General features: G+C 45.1%; 1 protein-coding gene across 1 annotated transcript; it reads left to right on the top strand.

Moving 5' to 3' along the window:
• The first annotated feature begins 924 nt into the window (after positions 1–924).
• NEFL (neurofilament light chain) lies at positions 925–7,111 on the top strand. The gene is made up of 4 exons (XM_054499258.2): positions 925–2,563; positions 3,748–3,872; positions 4,258–4,577; positions 5,103–7,111. The coding sequence occupies exons 1-4, from the start codon at positions 1,520–1,522 to the stop codon at positions 5,243–5,245; spliced, it is 1,632 nt and encodes a 543-aa protein (XP_054355233.1). The 5' UTR covers positions 925–1,519; the 3' UTR covers positions 5,246–7,111.
• Positions 7,112–16,043: the final 8,932 nt, after the last annotated feature.

The following is a 16,043-nucleotide window of genomic DNA, read 5'->3' as shown; positions in this document are numbered from 1 at the left end:
CCTCTTAAAAAAAACATAAGTTGCACATCAAATGCTGCGATATACAAATAAAACAAAAACTAAATGCTTGCTCAGATAAATCTTAGGTGTTTCGTGTAAATCTCTGCAATCCCTCCATGAAAGCTGGGGGACTCCTAACATCCTGCGTGTGAAAATGCCCTGTAAACCGCAGGGTTGTATCCACGTGCGCTACCGCGTGCGCCAGTTTCAAGCATCTGGGTGCTTCCTGAAGGAAATCCATGCATTCCTGACTGCATCTGTTTTCGGGTTATTACAGTGTACCGGGGGAAGAATCACGCGGCTATGGCTATTTTCTATCCGTTCCTGAAGAAGCCTGGGTGCCGAGTTCTCCTCCCCAGAGACCACACCCGGCGCTCAGGGCTCGCCGCAGCGGCTTCCCTGAAAATCAGCCACCTGCGAGGCTTATCGAAATCATCAGGTCGTGTGCTACACATGTGTAAAAAGAGGGAAGCGGACTTTAAATGTGCTGCGGTTGATGGTAGCAAGCAGGAATTTAGCTTGGTGAGGATCTAGGCAGCTTGAAGCTGCCGGTTGCAGAGCGCGCGGCTGCCTCAGCAAGTCAGTCTCCGTGTTTCCAACTCTTTCTCTGCCCTCCGCCACCCACACACTGCAACACGTTAAAGCCATCGGCGGCTTCATTCTCAGTTAAGAAATGTGAAAATCTAGAAACACTAACAGGCGGATTAACTGCTCTAAAGGTTTAAAAATGCTAAACCAACACCTGCAGTAGTGCCGCAGTTTCACGAGTGTGTGTGTGCGCGCGCGCACTCGCGCGCACATTCCCTCTGTGTTGAGAAGCAGCGCATTAAAGAAAAAGAAAAATAATCAGGAGAAAGGAAGATGAATTGCAGAAAGTGCCAGAAAGCTAGAAAGAAATTAAAACTCTTCTCCATACATACTGCACACACATAACCTAGCCTATTTATTTGTATCTAAAATCCCCTAGCCGCACCATCACCGTAAACACCAAGGGGAATAATTAAGGAGGTTCCTGGTGGGAAAAGGGCGAGTTGGGGGGACAGGGTGTCTGCGAGGTGACGGGATACAGAAAACTAGGGAGTCATAAGGGAGCAAGAAGCTGTTTTAGGGACAACTTAAGGATCCAAGTGTCACGGGGTCTGGGAGATGCAGGACGGGAGGGGCTGCGTGAGTGAGTACAGAAGGGAAATGAGTGAGGGGGCATGGGATCTCAGAGAAAATCAGGGCCCTCTGAGCAAAGTGGAAAGGACGAGCGCCGCAGCTCCCCGGGCCGTAGCTCGACCCCGCCTTCCCTTTTGCGCAGAATCCCCGCCTTGGCTGCAGCAGCGCGCTGCCCCCACTGGCCGGCGCGCCGTGATCGATCGCAGGCTGCGTCAGGAGCCTCCCGGCGCATAAATAGGGGTGGCAGGACGGCGCTGAGCCGCACACAGCCATCCATCCTCCCCCTTTCCTGTCTCCCTTGTCCTCTCTCTCCGGGCTCCCACCGCCGCTGCGGGCCGGGGAGCCACCGGCCGCCACCATGAGTTCCTTCAGCTACGAGCCCTACTACTCGACCTCCTACAAGCGGCGCTACGTGGAGACGCCCCGGGTGCACATCTCCAGCGTGCGCAGCGGCTACAGCACCGCACGCTCAGCTTACTCCAGCTACTCGGCGCCGGTGTCTTCCTCGCTGTCCGTGCGCCGCAGCTACTCCTCCAGCTCTGGATCGTTGATGCCCAGCCTGGAGAACCTCGACCTGAGCCAAGTAGCCGCCATCAGCAACGACCTCAAGTCCATCCGCACGCAGGAGAAGGCGCAGCTCCAGGACCTCAATGACCGCTTCGCCAGCTTCATCGAGCGCGTGCACGAGCTGGAGCAGCAGAACAAGGTCCTGGAAGCCGAGCTGCTGGTGTTGCGCCAGAAGCACTCCGAGCCATCCCGCTTCCGGGCGCTGTACGAGCAGGAGATCCGCGACCTGCGCCTGGCGGCGGAAGATGCCACCAACGAGAAGCAGGCGCTCCAGGGCGAGCGCGAAGGGCTGGAGGAGACCCTGCGCAACCTGCAGGCGCGCTATGAAGAGGAGGTGCTGAGCCGCGAGGACGCCGAGGGCCGGCTGATGGAAGCGCGCAAAGGCGCCGACGAGGCGGCGCTCGCTCGCGCCGAGCTCGAAAAGCGCATCGACAGCTTGATGGACGAAATCTCTTTTCTGAAGAAAGTGCACGAAGAGGAGATCGCCGAACTGCAGGCGCAGATCCAGTACGCGCAGATCTCCGTGGAGATGGACGTGACCAAGCCCGACCTCTCCGCCGCGCTCAAGGACATCCGCGCACAGTACGAGAAGCTGGCCGCCAAGAACATGCAGAACGCCGAGGAGTGGTTCAAGAGCCGCTTCACCGTGCTGACCGAGAGCGCCGCCAAGAACACCGACGCCGTGCGCGCCGCCAAGGACGAGGTGTCCGAGAGCCGTCGTCTGCTCAAGGCCAAGACCCTGGAAATCGAAGCATGCCGGGGCATGAACGAAGCGCTGGAGAAGCAGCTGCAGGAGCTGGAGGACAAGCAGAACGCCGACATCAGCGCTATGCAGGTGCGGCACGGCCAGAAACACAGCGGGGCGGGGGACTCGAGCAACGGGGAAGAGTTGGTGCGCCCAGAAAGTGGAGACCAGGGGTGGTGCGGCTGCACGCAGCTCTTAGGGATAGGGCTTGATTCCTTGGCCACTGTGTGGGAGGGGTGGGGCACTTGAAGGGCGTGAGTGCGGGCGCGACTGTAGTCTGGGAGTGTGCTGGGTGCTACTGCACCGGCGTTCCGCATTAAAGCTGCCCAGCCCTTGTGGTTGTGGGTGGGGGAGGGGAAGACGTGGGAATTGGGCGTTGCCTCCGGCCTGCGGTGAGATCTGCTCTCTTCTGACCTGCATTAACCACAAGTTACTTTGCAGCAACTATCGGATCATCTGGTTAATAAATAGTAGAGTGAACAACTCTCAATTAATTCTGAAAGATTACTGTGACCAGCATGCTTTATGACTAGTTTTACCAACCACTCCCTTCCTTTATTTAGTAGGTAGACAGGAAGATAGTCAACATTGTTTTAGGTAGTTAACTAGTGATGTTCATAGTAAACCATTTCCTTTTACCTTTTTTTTTTCTTTATGTGTAAAATCTACAACATTTCTGTTTAAACATCTCCATCTTCTGGGGAGCAGAAAAAATACAATTTTAAAAATCTCCATTTTAAAAGATCTCCATCTTCTGGGGAGTAGAAATTTTTTTCTTCTTTTGGGGGGTAGAAATTTTTTTCTTCTTCTGGGGAGTAGAAAAAATAATTTAGATACATAGGAAATATTTTATAGAAAATAATTTTTTTTCTTTTTTTTTTACATCTGGCTATTTTCTTCTCATAAAGAAAGGCATTAGTTTCCTGGCATGTAACCCAGCTAAAGAAGAGTTAATCAGTGAATGAGAGACACAGTTTTTCTATCAACTTAGTTTGTTTGCAGGCATTTTATGATGATCATTAAACAGTATTAAGTAAAGAAACAGAAGAACAGAATTTTCTTCCATCTTTTTTTCATCTCAGGCTTCATGAACTTGGGTATTTTAGGCATGAAAGTTTTTTAAAAGATACAGGAAGTTATTCTAGGAGAGATTTTATCAAAGGTGTGCACCTTGATTTTAATTGAAACTAGGCCTTTGCAACTACACTACAGTGAAATAATAGAAGGGATTTATGCTCGGATTTTTTTTTTGTTTTATTTTTGTCTTCAAATAGGACACGATCAACAAATTAGAAAATGAATTGAGGACCACAAAGAGTGAAATGGCACGATACCTAAAAGAATACCAAGACCTCCTCAACGTGAAGATGGCTTTGGATATTGAGATTGCAGCTTACAGGTGAAAATAGAGGGGCAAAGACAGCAGCCATTAAACCTTAGAAAGAAAATCAGATCCCATTTAAAGTTATGTTGGATCAGAAACCTTCAAGAATAGTCCTTTTGAAATAATGAAGTGTCAGTTTTTGGCTTCTTCCAAGAAGAAGGTATTTAGATATATAAGAATTTAACCCTGTAATTAGGAGTCCTGTTTTTAGCTTCTCATTACACTTTAAATCTAATAGGATGATTTATTTATTTTTTTTCTGGTCTCCATCAAAAAATCCCCAGGCATTAAGTATTGATAAATCCCAGCCCTGCTCCTGCTTGCCTTTGTGTTTAGGGTACTCAGAGCAAGTCGTGAAACACAGGTGTTTTTTAACCTCACCTTCCATCTGCATCCCCAGGAAACTCTTGGAAGGCGAGGAGACCCGACTCAGTTTCACCAGCGTGGGAAGCATAACCAGTGGCTACTCCCAGAGCTCCCAGGTCTTTGGCCGATCTGCCTACGGTGGTTTACAGACCAGCTCCTATCTGATGTCCACCCGCTCCTTCCCGTCCTACTACACCAGCCATGTCCAAGAGGAGCAGATCGAAGTGGAGGAAACCATTGAGGCTGCCAAGGCTGAGGAAGCCAAGGATGAGCCCCCCTCTGAAGGAGAAGCCGAGGAGGAGGAGAAGGACAAGGAAGAGGCTGAGGAAGAGGAGGCAGCTGAAGAGGAAGAAGGTATGATAAGAAAACAACCCCTGCAACTTCAAGTGCAAACTGGGTGTGGAGATTTGTTAGGAGGTGGATAAGACAAATGAAGCCTTGCTCATTTATTCATATAGGACATTAGAATCATAAATAATTTTTCTGTTTGTTTAGCAAATCTTTCCTAAGGCACCTACTCTGAATGAGGTGATTGGTCAAAATTTTTGTTTTTTCATATAATCATTTAACACAGCAGGTTGGTGTCCTAAAGAACAAAAATAGATACCAGACACATAATGAAAGAAATATTGAGGTTAAGTCTTGGAGAGGAGCAGAGCTTCCCATACCTAGAAGTGATCTCATTCGATTTAAATATGTGTTCAGTGGCAAATTATTCATGGCAAGCTTTGTCTGTTACATGTGCTTTTGGAGAGAGTGGAGCTGGGAGGTTTTGGTGAGCATTCTGACAGTTGTGTTTGCAAATAAAACCTTTGCAGACATGTTTTGACTGGACTTACCCTGGATTTGGATTTTGTACGTTTTCTTTTTATGTTAAAGCTGCCAAGGAAGAGTCTGAAGAAGCAAAAGAAGAAGAAGAAGGAGGTGAAGGTGAAGAAGGAGAGGAAACCAAAGAAGCTGAAGAGGAGGAGAAGAAAGTTGAAGGTGCTGGGGAGGAACAAGCAGCTAAGAAGAAAGATTGAACCCCCATTTCCTTAATTATTTCAGGAATAATTCTCCCGAAATCAGGTCAACCCCATCACCAACCAACCAACCAGTTGAGTTCCAGATTCTATGTGAATTAAAAAGTCAATATATGTATAATTCTGAGATGACTTAGGTTGGATATTCAATGTTGTGCTATGAATTTCCTCTTTATGCAGAGTATCTGTTTGCTTGCAGAGTGGCTTTCTGGCTTGCTGCCAGCCTGTGCATGGTCCACGCTTATGAGTTCAGGATCTATGGCAATGTGAATCATTCAGATGTTTACAATAAAAAACACCACATGAGTAAATGAATTCACTAATGTTAATGTTAAACTTCATGGAAAAATAGTCCTTTGAACCTTCGGTGGTTAGCAATTAAAGACCCTGAGAGTTATGTGCAATAAATAGTAAATAAAGTTATACCGAATGATGTATTTTTTGCTGTGGTTGTTACTTAATTAAAATACCTTAAAGATGGCACCAATATAAAGTATATAACAGAGGACTATTGACCTCCAATTTTTTAAAAAAATCAAAATTTTAACAATTACCAATACTTTTATTTTCTTCCTTCATTGGAAATTCTGAGGGATACAGTTATATCGTGATTACTCGTGAAATCTCTCCCCACAAAAATTTTACTGATAATCAACATGAGTAAATGAGAAAGTCTATAAATAACAATAGACTTTGCCTCATAACACGTATTTTGTTAGGTTTTGGGATGGCTTTCTAGGGAGCAATTCTGAAATTACTTGACAGATACACTCTTTATGGTAAACAGGTCATTTCAGAGTCTAGAGTGCTAACCATTACACTATGGAACCATGATAAATAGGTCATTTCAAACTGATATGTCATAATGCAATATGGATAGAATATGAATCCCATACATTCATCCCTATAACTGCATTTTAAAATATAGTCTAAATATCATGGGAGGAGGTTAAAACCTGAGAACATGGTACAATAAGAAGGAATAATTTTTTATCTATATATAATTTCAGGAGAAGGGATTAAAACTACCAAAGGTTACTTGCCACTCCACTGCAAACATGTTGCCTGCAATCCTGAGCTCGTGATTTAGTGTGTTGTTAAGCATCATTCTGTTGCCTCAAGTAAATACCACTTAATGCTACACATTTTTAAACCTTTAAAAGCTACAGACACAAGTAATGAAATTATGAGTCACTTAAGGGGGGAGGTAATATGCTTGTATGTTACATTGACATTGCTCTGCATGTCTCTATTGGGAAATATTTGGATTTCAATGATAGCTTGACTGGTTGGACATTGCATCAAATACACGCCCCATGTATCCTTTCTGTCCATTGTAAAGTTAAAAACTCTCTTGCACTTGCATCTGATGTGGAATAAATATAGATGATATTACTATCTGCTATTCTGCCTTTGTTCTGAAACAATTGCTTTGTCAGCTAATTTCATTCAATATTTGTTTTTTAGATGATCTTTATAAGTTATTAATTTAACCTGAAACCAAAGTGGTCTCCATTTAAAGTTACTTAATCCCTTTGTACCACCTATTTCTAGTTAAATATATGTTGCTATGCAAATAGGTAAGTGCTTCTTTGCCATGATGGTATGGATTGGAACTATGAAAGCTCTCAGTGTATTGGCTTCTGTAAAGATGAGGCGTCTCCTCAGAAACAAAGCTTTTCACATTTCTGCTTACTAGACCTGGGATGATGTACATGGCAAGTCTCAAACAGATGCAAGCTACATGCAAAAAGTAACTTTAGCCAAATGGAAATAGCTGGATGCTTTGAGAATTACTTGGTTGAAGTAAGAAAACTGTACCATCCTCTATCCTGTGTGCCATAATAAAATAGTAAAAAACCTAAATTGAGCTTAAAGTCTTTTTTAACATTTCCCCAAATTTGGTACTGTGGTCATTGCCCCTTTTAACCTGCAGTTCTGTTTCAGTATTCCCTCTCCTAATGAATGATACCCTCTCTGTAATCATCTGATTCCATTAAACGGACTCCTTGAATGACATCCTACTTCCCATTACCTCTCCTCTGCCCCTCTAGACTAACCTATCACTGAGTTATAGTGAGAACACCTCCATGTCTTAAATCCTTCCACATCTTTCAATTTATACTGCCACCACTCTAACCCTTCTCCCAGGGCCTACTCTTGGTCTCCTTCAGTTAGCACCCTACAGCAGGCTAATCTTTTAAAAAGTAAATTTTGATCGTGGCATCTCCCTGAATAGAACCCTCTAATAGCTTCCCACTTTTAATATGAAAACCAGAATCTCAAATGTGATCTTCAAGGCCTGCCTAGTGCTGACCCCTGCCTACTTCTCTAACCTCATCCCATTGCACACCCCTTTCCCTCCACTTCCGGCACTCCAGTCACCCTGGTATTCTGTTCTCCCATCTGTCACAGGATTTTTGGTGATTCCTCTTTCTGGAGCACTCATCTTTTCTCTCCTTTCCTCAGCCTTGCCCAGCTGGTTCCTACTGACCATTCAGATTTAGGCTTAAATGTCATTCTCTAAAGGAAGCCTCCCTTGACCTCTTCTAGTGGGTCAAATTCTTTGAAATATGTACATAAGACTTTGTAGGCTTTTTAATTCTTGCCATTAGCATCTATTTGTGTGATCAGTTGATGAATGTCTGCCTCCCCCTTTACATTGGGATCTTTACAAGTATTAGAATCAGATCTCTGTTGCTCATTAATTTAGCCCCAGTATCCAGCATAGTTCCTGCCATAGTAGAAGCACAGTGGATATTTATTTAATGAGTGACTTTCCCTATCGATTAAAATCCCTTCAAGATGACTGGCAAGTCAAGAGTGTTCAATAATAAGTCCCAGTCTAGTCCATATCTTCTTGTAGAAACAGCAAAGAACCAAGAATCAAGAGTCTATCCTAGGTCCTAGCTTTGCACTATTATGGAACATTGGCCATTCCTGCCTAACCTCAATTTGCTTATCTACACAAGGGTTCGGTGGTGGACATCTCAGATCCATTCTAGATTCATAATTCAAAAACTCCTGAAATACCCTCACTGCTTTATTTTAGAAGTCAAGGCTAAATGGCTGAATGGAAAACACACATATGACACTCATGTCCTCACTAAAAATCCATTCCTTAAAGGGAATTGCTAAACTTAGTGTGAAGTTTCATTGCTAGCAATTTAACTGCTCAAACTGGTAAGCAATTAACTTCCTCACTTTTCTACCCATATGGAGATTCCAGTGCTGTTGGAGGGGTGACTATGTCCCATGACGCTATTCTAAGTACATTTTCTGTATTAACTCATTTCTTCCTTACATACAACAATGTTCTGAGTCCAGTATGATTATCATCCCCCATTTTATTATTATTTTAAAAATTATTTGTATTTTTTAAAAATAGTGACAGGGTCTCACTACATTGCCCAGGTTGGTCTTGAACTCCTGGGTTCAAGTGATCTGCCTACCCTGGCCTCCTGAAGTGCTGGGATTATGGGTGTGAGCCACTGCGAGCAGCCTATAATCCCCATTTTACAGATAAGAAACTAAGGTTAAGTGACTTGACAAAGGTCATGTAGCTGGTTGGTGGCAGGGCTGAGACTCAGACTCACCCACCTCACTGCTTCTCCTTTGTAGTCCAGCTTATAAGGTACACTTGTGGCATCAGAGTATGTTTCCACAGGCATGGTTTGTGACAGTGGTTGGGGAGTTCATACAATAGTCAGAATCCTTACAAGGCAGTCCTGTACCGTTCAAGAGCCACACATACACTCACAGTGTTCCGTTGTAGTTAGGATCAAGGTTTTCTTTCACCCCTTTGATGACTTATGTCCATATCTTAGTTCATCTGCTAATAGAAGCTTTCAGAAGGCAGGAGTCAGGTCTTGTAAACAGAGATGAGTTTGACATTTATCTTCAAGGATCACCAACATTCAAGATGCTGGTTCTCATGATGTTATTCTTCTACCTGGCCACGATTTTCTAGTTCTGTTGACATTTTAGTAGTCCTCAAGTTTTTCTTCTCCTTCTTTTCCTCCCTTCACTCTTTGCCCTTCTTTTTTTTTTTTTTTTTTTTTTTTTTTGTCTTCTTCTTCCTTTTCCTCTTCCTTCCTCTTGCAAGTCTTCTTACTGCAAGCAATTTCAAATCATTTTTGGAGGGGAGAGGAATAAAAATTGACTGATTAAATAAATAAATGTCCTTGTTTCCCTTCACAACACCCGACAAAGCATGTTGGGTTGAGTGGGCATATGTTTCTGGAATGGCAAAGGTTTAATACTTGTGAGAAGTTTCCATAAACATGAACAGCATAGAGAATGTCTTCTTTCTCTTTTGGGGACAGAGTGAGATGTCAGAACTGGTTCAGCCATGATTCATTTGCAAGGGGCTCCCAGTGGAGAATTCAGAATATTTATTTCTTAGGAAAATGTCCAGCAGAGTGAAGTGCAGTGAGTTATACAAGCTAGGCAGTGAGGACCATTTCTAGTTTAAGGTCTTCTAGAAAATTCCCAGTGAAGAGTCTTAAATAAGAACTAGAGTGTTAAAAGATAAGGCAACATGAGAAGAAAATAAAACCCTTAGCAGCCCCAGAAAGTAACTATAGTTTTTTTAACCAGTCTTTTAATTCTACTTCAACATAGGTAATTATCTGCATATGAGGATTTAAAAAATAATATAACAATGTTATTAAAAACAAATTTGAAAAGAAAACACATTTCCTCCATTTAAACCCAGTTATTTTCATTTATATGTTCTGTTTTAGTTCTTACTTCTATTTATGTATATTTTGACACTGATCATCCATTCATTCCACAAAATTAATCATTCGCTAAGTGCCAGATGCTGTTCAAGTTACAAGGAATAAAGCAGAAAATGTTCCTGCTTTCGGGAACTTAATAATGGTGTGTATTTGCGTGTGCGTGTGTGTGTGTGTGTAAACAGACGGTGAACAAGTAAACAGGTAACAAGTAGGTAATCTTTGGTCAGAGCCAGGCATGTAAGCGTATGGGGTATGAGTGCTCCAGGTGGTGGGAACTGTGAGTACAGCAACCTTGGCTTCTTTGAACCCAGAAACATGCATTAAACTCATTGCTCAGTCGTATGAATGAAACACAAATGAGATTATTAATGAGAGTAGAAGATAGGGCTGAGAAAGGCAGGCAAAGTCCTGGTTATGCGTGGGCTTGTAGGCCAAAGAATTTAGATTTTATTCTTTGTGAATTAGAAACTTTTGAAAAGGTTACTCAGGGGAGGGGTGATATTATCTCATTTATGCTTTATAAAGACCACTCTGGCTCTTGTGTGGAGAATAGACTCTAGAAAAACAAGAATCAAAGTAAGAGACTAAGAGACTGTTTTAGTCCAGATAAGAATAGGCAGTGGCATTAGATATGGCACTACATGGTATGATTCAAGAAATTCTTAAGGTATTTCTTACTGATGTAATAAATGAATGAAGAAGGAAAGTTGTAAACAGTATCTTTTGATAACATCATAATATTTCAACACGTTAATATGTAGTATGTGTTAGTTATTTGTTGCTGCATAACAAATAATTCCAAAGCTAAGTGGCTTTGAACACCTCAATTACTCATTCTTTCTTAGTTTCTCCAGGTCAGGAATTTGGGAGTGGCCCCGTTGGGATTTTCTGGCTCTTGGCTGCTGATAGACTTGCAGTCAGATGTTGACTGACGGTACTATTAACTGAAGGCCTTGATTAGGGATGTAGGATGCCTTTCACAGTGGCTGATCAACTTGGCTGTCAATTGCTTCTCCATGTGGGCCTCTCTAAGGAGCTGCCTGAGTATCCTTACAATATGGTAGGTGGACCTCCCCAGAGCAAGGCCTCCAAGAAACCAAGGCAGAAGTTGCAATGTCTCCTATGACCAAGGCTTGAAAGTCACACACCATCACTAACACTGTGTACTACCGGTCACAGAGACTAGTCTGCCTGATTCAGTGTGGGAGAGATCTACACAATGGCATACACCAAGGGCAAATAGCAAGAAGGGAATATCATTAGAGGCTACCGCAGATAGCTAGGCATGTGGATATTTCTTTTATGAAAAACAGGCATGCATTTCACAGATTCTGAAATAATTCCAGTTTTAAATATTCTTCTGCTCTAATTTCACCAGTATACTCATTCTTATCTGTTATGTGTGTCCCAATTTAAGTTTAAAAACATGTTCATAAAAATTCTAGCTAGCATGGCAATAAATATTCAATGTATGTCTTCATGTTTACCCTTCTAGTGAAGTGTTTCTTTAATAATTCTCTCAGTGGGTTTGTGTATTCAAGATGTATCATGTACATTTTAATAGCACCTGATGTGTAATCCCATATTTCTGTTCTATAAAAGGTGATAGCTATATTTTAAGAGCTTTACTTCCTGCATTCATTCATTTTAAATGAAATGTACATTACTCTAGTTAATTGGAATAAATATGGTAGCAGCTAATATGTGACAAGGTAAATTGTGACAGAAAAATAAAACTTTATTGTTTTGTTGGGAGATTAAATGCATCCCAGTTGACATCTTAAATTTATTTTTAGGGGCTGGCATGATGGCTCATGCCTGTAACTCCAGCACTTTGGAAGACTGAGGTAAGAAGGTTGCTTGAAGCCAAAAATTTGAGACCAGCCTGGGCAACACAGCGAGACCCTGTCTGTACAAAAAATATTTTTTTAAAAAAACAATTAGTTGGGCATGGTGGCACATGTCTGTAGTCTTAGCTACTCAGGAAGCTTAAACAACTAATTTTTAAAAATACTTTACTTTTGCACATGATTTCAAATGGGAGATTTTTAAGAAACAATAATTTATGTTAATTACAAGTAGTCTTAATATAAAATGATAAAACCAAAAACATGAGATTCTGCAGTTGAGGTTCAGGCTTCTTGTAGCTATTAAAGACACTTTCATGTGTGTAATGGTGGTCACTAATCCTTTTACTCTTAGGTAAATGTCTTTTCAATTTATAACCACCCCACATCCTTATATGTTCATGTGGAGTATAGGCTGTTTCCTGACACGATCATTAGACAAAAGACAAATAGCAACTAGCAGGATGCTTTGACGCAGCAAAATTAATGCTCCCTTTTGCTGTGTATCTACCCCACCAGCAAAGACAGAAACCCTACATTAAAAACTTTATCTATGTTTTACCTAATCATCTCTAGCTGTGAGGCAGGAATGATCTGCTTGTTCTGATTTGTTAGTTTGTTTTGAATCATTTATTCACTGGAAAACTCCATCTTTTTAACACACAAACACACACACACACACACACACACACACACACACACACACACAGAGAGAGAGAGACAGAGAGAGGCTGGCTTTCTCTCTTTCTCCTCCTCCCCATCCTAGATGCACACAAAGGAGAATATGTGTGAGCGAGAATCTCACCTGGAAGCCACAAATCATTCACAGAGTTTAAGGCAGAAAAATTGGTGTCAGACATGTGAAACTAACTAAGGATTTTTTTTTTTTTTTTTTTTTTTGAGACAGGGTCTGGCTCTGTCACCCAGGCTGGAGTGCAGTGGCACGATCATGGTTCACTGCAACCTCAACCTCCTGACCTCAAGCAATCCTTTGACCTCAGCCCACACCACCACGCCTGGCTAATTTTTGTACTTTTGTAGGGACAGGGGCCTCCCTATATTACCCAAGCTGGTCTGGAATGCCTGGGCTCATGTGATCCTCCTCCCTTGGCCTCCTATAGTGCTGGGATTATAGGTGTGAGCCACCTCCACCGCCCCAAGGGTGAAAGTAAAATGCAGCGCCTTCCCCAATGGGTTTGTCAATTGGCCCCTATGGTCAGCAGGATCCCAGTGTGAACCCAGGACTCTGGTTATGGGACACTTAACCAGAGAGTGGCTTCCCCTTGAGTGTGTCTGTGGAAGTGACTTCTTAGTGTGAACCAAATCCCTAAAGGGCCACTGTGACTTAATAGGAGCACCTGGGACTCAGCTTGTTCTCGATTTCCCCTCTGAACACTGACACCTGCCCTCAGGTCCTCCTACTCCTACCTGAGCAGTGAAAACTAGAAAAGACAAGTGTGACTTCTTAGAAGTCAGCTGAAGCCTGCAGACAGGAGTGAGTGGAAGTTGTTTTCAGCATTTACAGCACGGGTGCAGTTTTCCTGGGGTGGCACACAGCCCCGAAACAAGTGGCCCCTCCTCAGCCAAAGTAAGCAACCTGATGTGTTGGGGTGGGTGCACCGGTGAGTATGTGTTGTTTAGACACCATGCTCTTAGCTTGTTTTTGTATGAGAGGGGCCAGACAGGCATCTTATTGTTCAGGGAGTAGAAGCCCAGGCGCTTTTAGAGCCCAGTGGCTCTCTCCAGCCGGCTTAGGAAACAACACTTTGCTCAAGTTTATGCATAATTTAAGCAAAATGAGTGGAAAAATACTTCCTTTCAGGCCGGGCGCGGTGGCTCACGCCTGTAATCCCAGAACTTTGGGAGTCTCGGTGGGCGGATCACCTGAGGTCAGGAATTTGAGACCAGTCTGGCCAACATGACGAAACCCCGTCTCTACTAAAAATACAAAAAAATAGCCAGGCATGGTGGCGATACTCGGGAGGCTGAGGCAGGAGAATCGCTTGACCCTGGGAGGCGGAGGTTGCAGTGAGCCGAGATCGCACCATTGCACTCCACCCTGGGTGACAGAGTGAGACTCCATCTCAACAACAACACCACCACCCAAAAAACTTTCTTTCACCCAGTGGCAGCAGGTTTCCCGAGGTGATGAAAGCCTGTTTGTGGCTTTCCTGCCTTCCCAGGGCAGACCTGTAAGGGCAGGCTACCCTTCTCTGCCTACTGCTCCCCACCTCCCCCAAATCGGTGTGGAGAAAGAGGAAGGGTCGTACGACCTCAGCCCCTATTTCCTTCTTTTTCCTTTCCTTTCTTTTTCTTTTCTTTTCTTCTTTTCCTTTCCTTTCCTTTCCCTTTTTCCTTTTCTTTTCTTCTCTTTTTTCTTTTCGAGACGGAGTCTTGTTCTGTTGCCCAGGCTGGAGTGCAATGGCTCCATCTCAGCTCCCCGCAACCTCTGCTTCCCGGGTTCCAGCGATTCTCCTGCCTCAGCCTCCCAAGTAGCTGGGATTACAGGCGCCCGCCACCTTAGTAGAGCCGGGGTTTCACCATGTTGGTCAGGCTGGTTTCGAACTCCTGACCTCAGGTAATCCACCCGCCTTGGCCTCCCAAAGTGCTGGGATTACAGGCGTGAGCCACTGCGTCCGGCCCAGCCCCTATTTCTATCTTCCCGGAGCCTCGTGACTACCAGCTCTGGGGATCCCTCTGGAGGGGGTGAATTGTGCTCCTGGACAGGGCGGAGCGCATCAGAGCGTGCTTAGGTTTACACTGAACATACGGATCATTCGAATATATTTTTTTAAAGTAACCTAAACACGCCTCCCTAAACCCGTGGGAATCTAATGAGCTGAGATAAAAGGCTTTGAAAAATCAAAATGGCCAGATACCACTTTTTCTGGTTTCACTGCCGCGATCACCGCTCGCTGTTGCCCGGAGCCGCCCCCTTGGGTTCCTGCAACTGTAGCTCTGCCAGGGCGCCACCCACACTCGCATCGCCGCTGGTCACAGCCACTCTGTTTCTTTCCTCCCTGCAAGGGCAGACTGGATGCACATGTGGTCGGGGGAGGAGGAGCTGTGGGCTGGGGAGGGAAGACCAGGGCTGAGAGAGGAGTTTAAGAAGCCTCTCCGCCGGACGCGGTGGCTCACGCCTGTAATCCCATCACCTTGGGAGGCGGGCGGATCATGAGGTCAGGAGATCGAGACCATCCTGGCTAACACAGTGAAACCCCGTCTCTACTAAAAATACAAAAAATTAGCCGGGCATGGTGGCGAGCGCCTGTAGTCCAGCTACCAGGGAGGCTGAGGCGGGAGAATGGCGTGAACCCGGGAGGCGGAGCTTGCAGTGAGCCGAGATTGCGCTACTGCACTCCAGCCTGGGCGAGACTGTCTCTAAAAAAAAAAAAAAAAAGCCGCTGCCGTCTCCTTAGTGGGTGGGCACGACCCCAGGATGCCTCCCGGGGGCAAAACCTGTGCGGGGTGCAGCCCCTGCAGCCCCTGCAGTAAGAGATCCCTCCCCTCCCCCTAAGGTACAAAATGCTGCAGCTTCCAATTCCTTAACTATTGAGACCCCCATCCCGCAAACGAACAAGTTCCAAGACTTTTGAAATACTTTAGAGCTGGTAGAGCCACGCGCCTTTGCAGAAAGCTCCGCCATTGGAGATGGAGCGGGGTGGGGGAGGGAGGAGTCGCCGGGAATCAGGGTTTTGCTGGATCTTTCTCCAGGTGGCCGCGCCCGGAGGAAGCGGCCGCGAGATCCACGGCCAGAAACCCACTGGCCAGAGGACTGAGTAGGCAGCGCGGGGAGTGGGGGGTGGGTATCGCAGTGTGTGTGGGGGCGGTCCTCTTAGGGAACTTCTGCCGCCTGCCCTACTCGGGGAGCCTAGGGGTGTCTCCTCCAGAGCCAGGCCTGTTCTGGGACCCCAGACTCCAACATGGGGTTAGGGAGGGGGCATCCGCAGTCATTCTGGAAACTGCCCCTCCTCATCGAGGCCTGGCCCCGGGAGCCACGCCCCAGCCGCTCTGGAGTCTAAATTTAATGTGAAGAAGCTGGACTCTGAGGGTGCGGCGAGGCTGCGGTGGGGATGGAGAAGAGAGGGGAAGAAGAAGGGGAGGGAGATGGGCAAAAAGGAGGGAGGAGAGGAGGGAGGAGGGGTAAGGAGGAAGAAGGAGGGGGAAAGAGGTTGGGGAGGAAAGAGTAGGGGGAGGGCGGCCCAGCAC

This window comes from Pongo pygmaeus, chromosome 7, assembly GCF_028885625.2.
Source record: "Pongo pygmaeus isolate AG05252 chromosome 7, NHGRI_mPonPyg2-v2.0_pri, whole genome shotgun sequence".
NCBI classification, from domain to species: domain Eukaryota; kingdom Metazoa; phylum Chordata; class Mammalia; order Primates; family Hominidae; genus Pongo; species Pongo pygmaeus.
The sequence above is the reverse complement of the archived record's forward strand: the minus strand, read 5'-3'. Positions and strand labels throughout refer to the sequence as shown.

What these genes read in the sequence shown, in the direction of transcription:
- NEFL (XM_054499258.2), top strand. Translation starts at nt 1,520, where the DNA reads ATGAGTTCCTTCAGCTACGAGCCCTACTACTCGACCTCCTACAAGCGG. An exon ending in CCGACATCAGCGCTATGCAG is followed by an intron (nt 2,564 to 3,747) that starts GTGCGGCACGGC and finishes GTCTTCAAATAG; the next exon opens with GACACGATCAACAAATTAGA. An exon ending in ATTGAGATTGCAGCTTACAG is followed by an intron (nt 3,873 to 4,257) that starts GTGAAAATAGAG and finishes CTGCATCCCCAG; the next exon opens with GAAACTCTTGGAAGGCGAGG.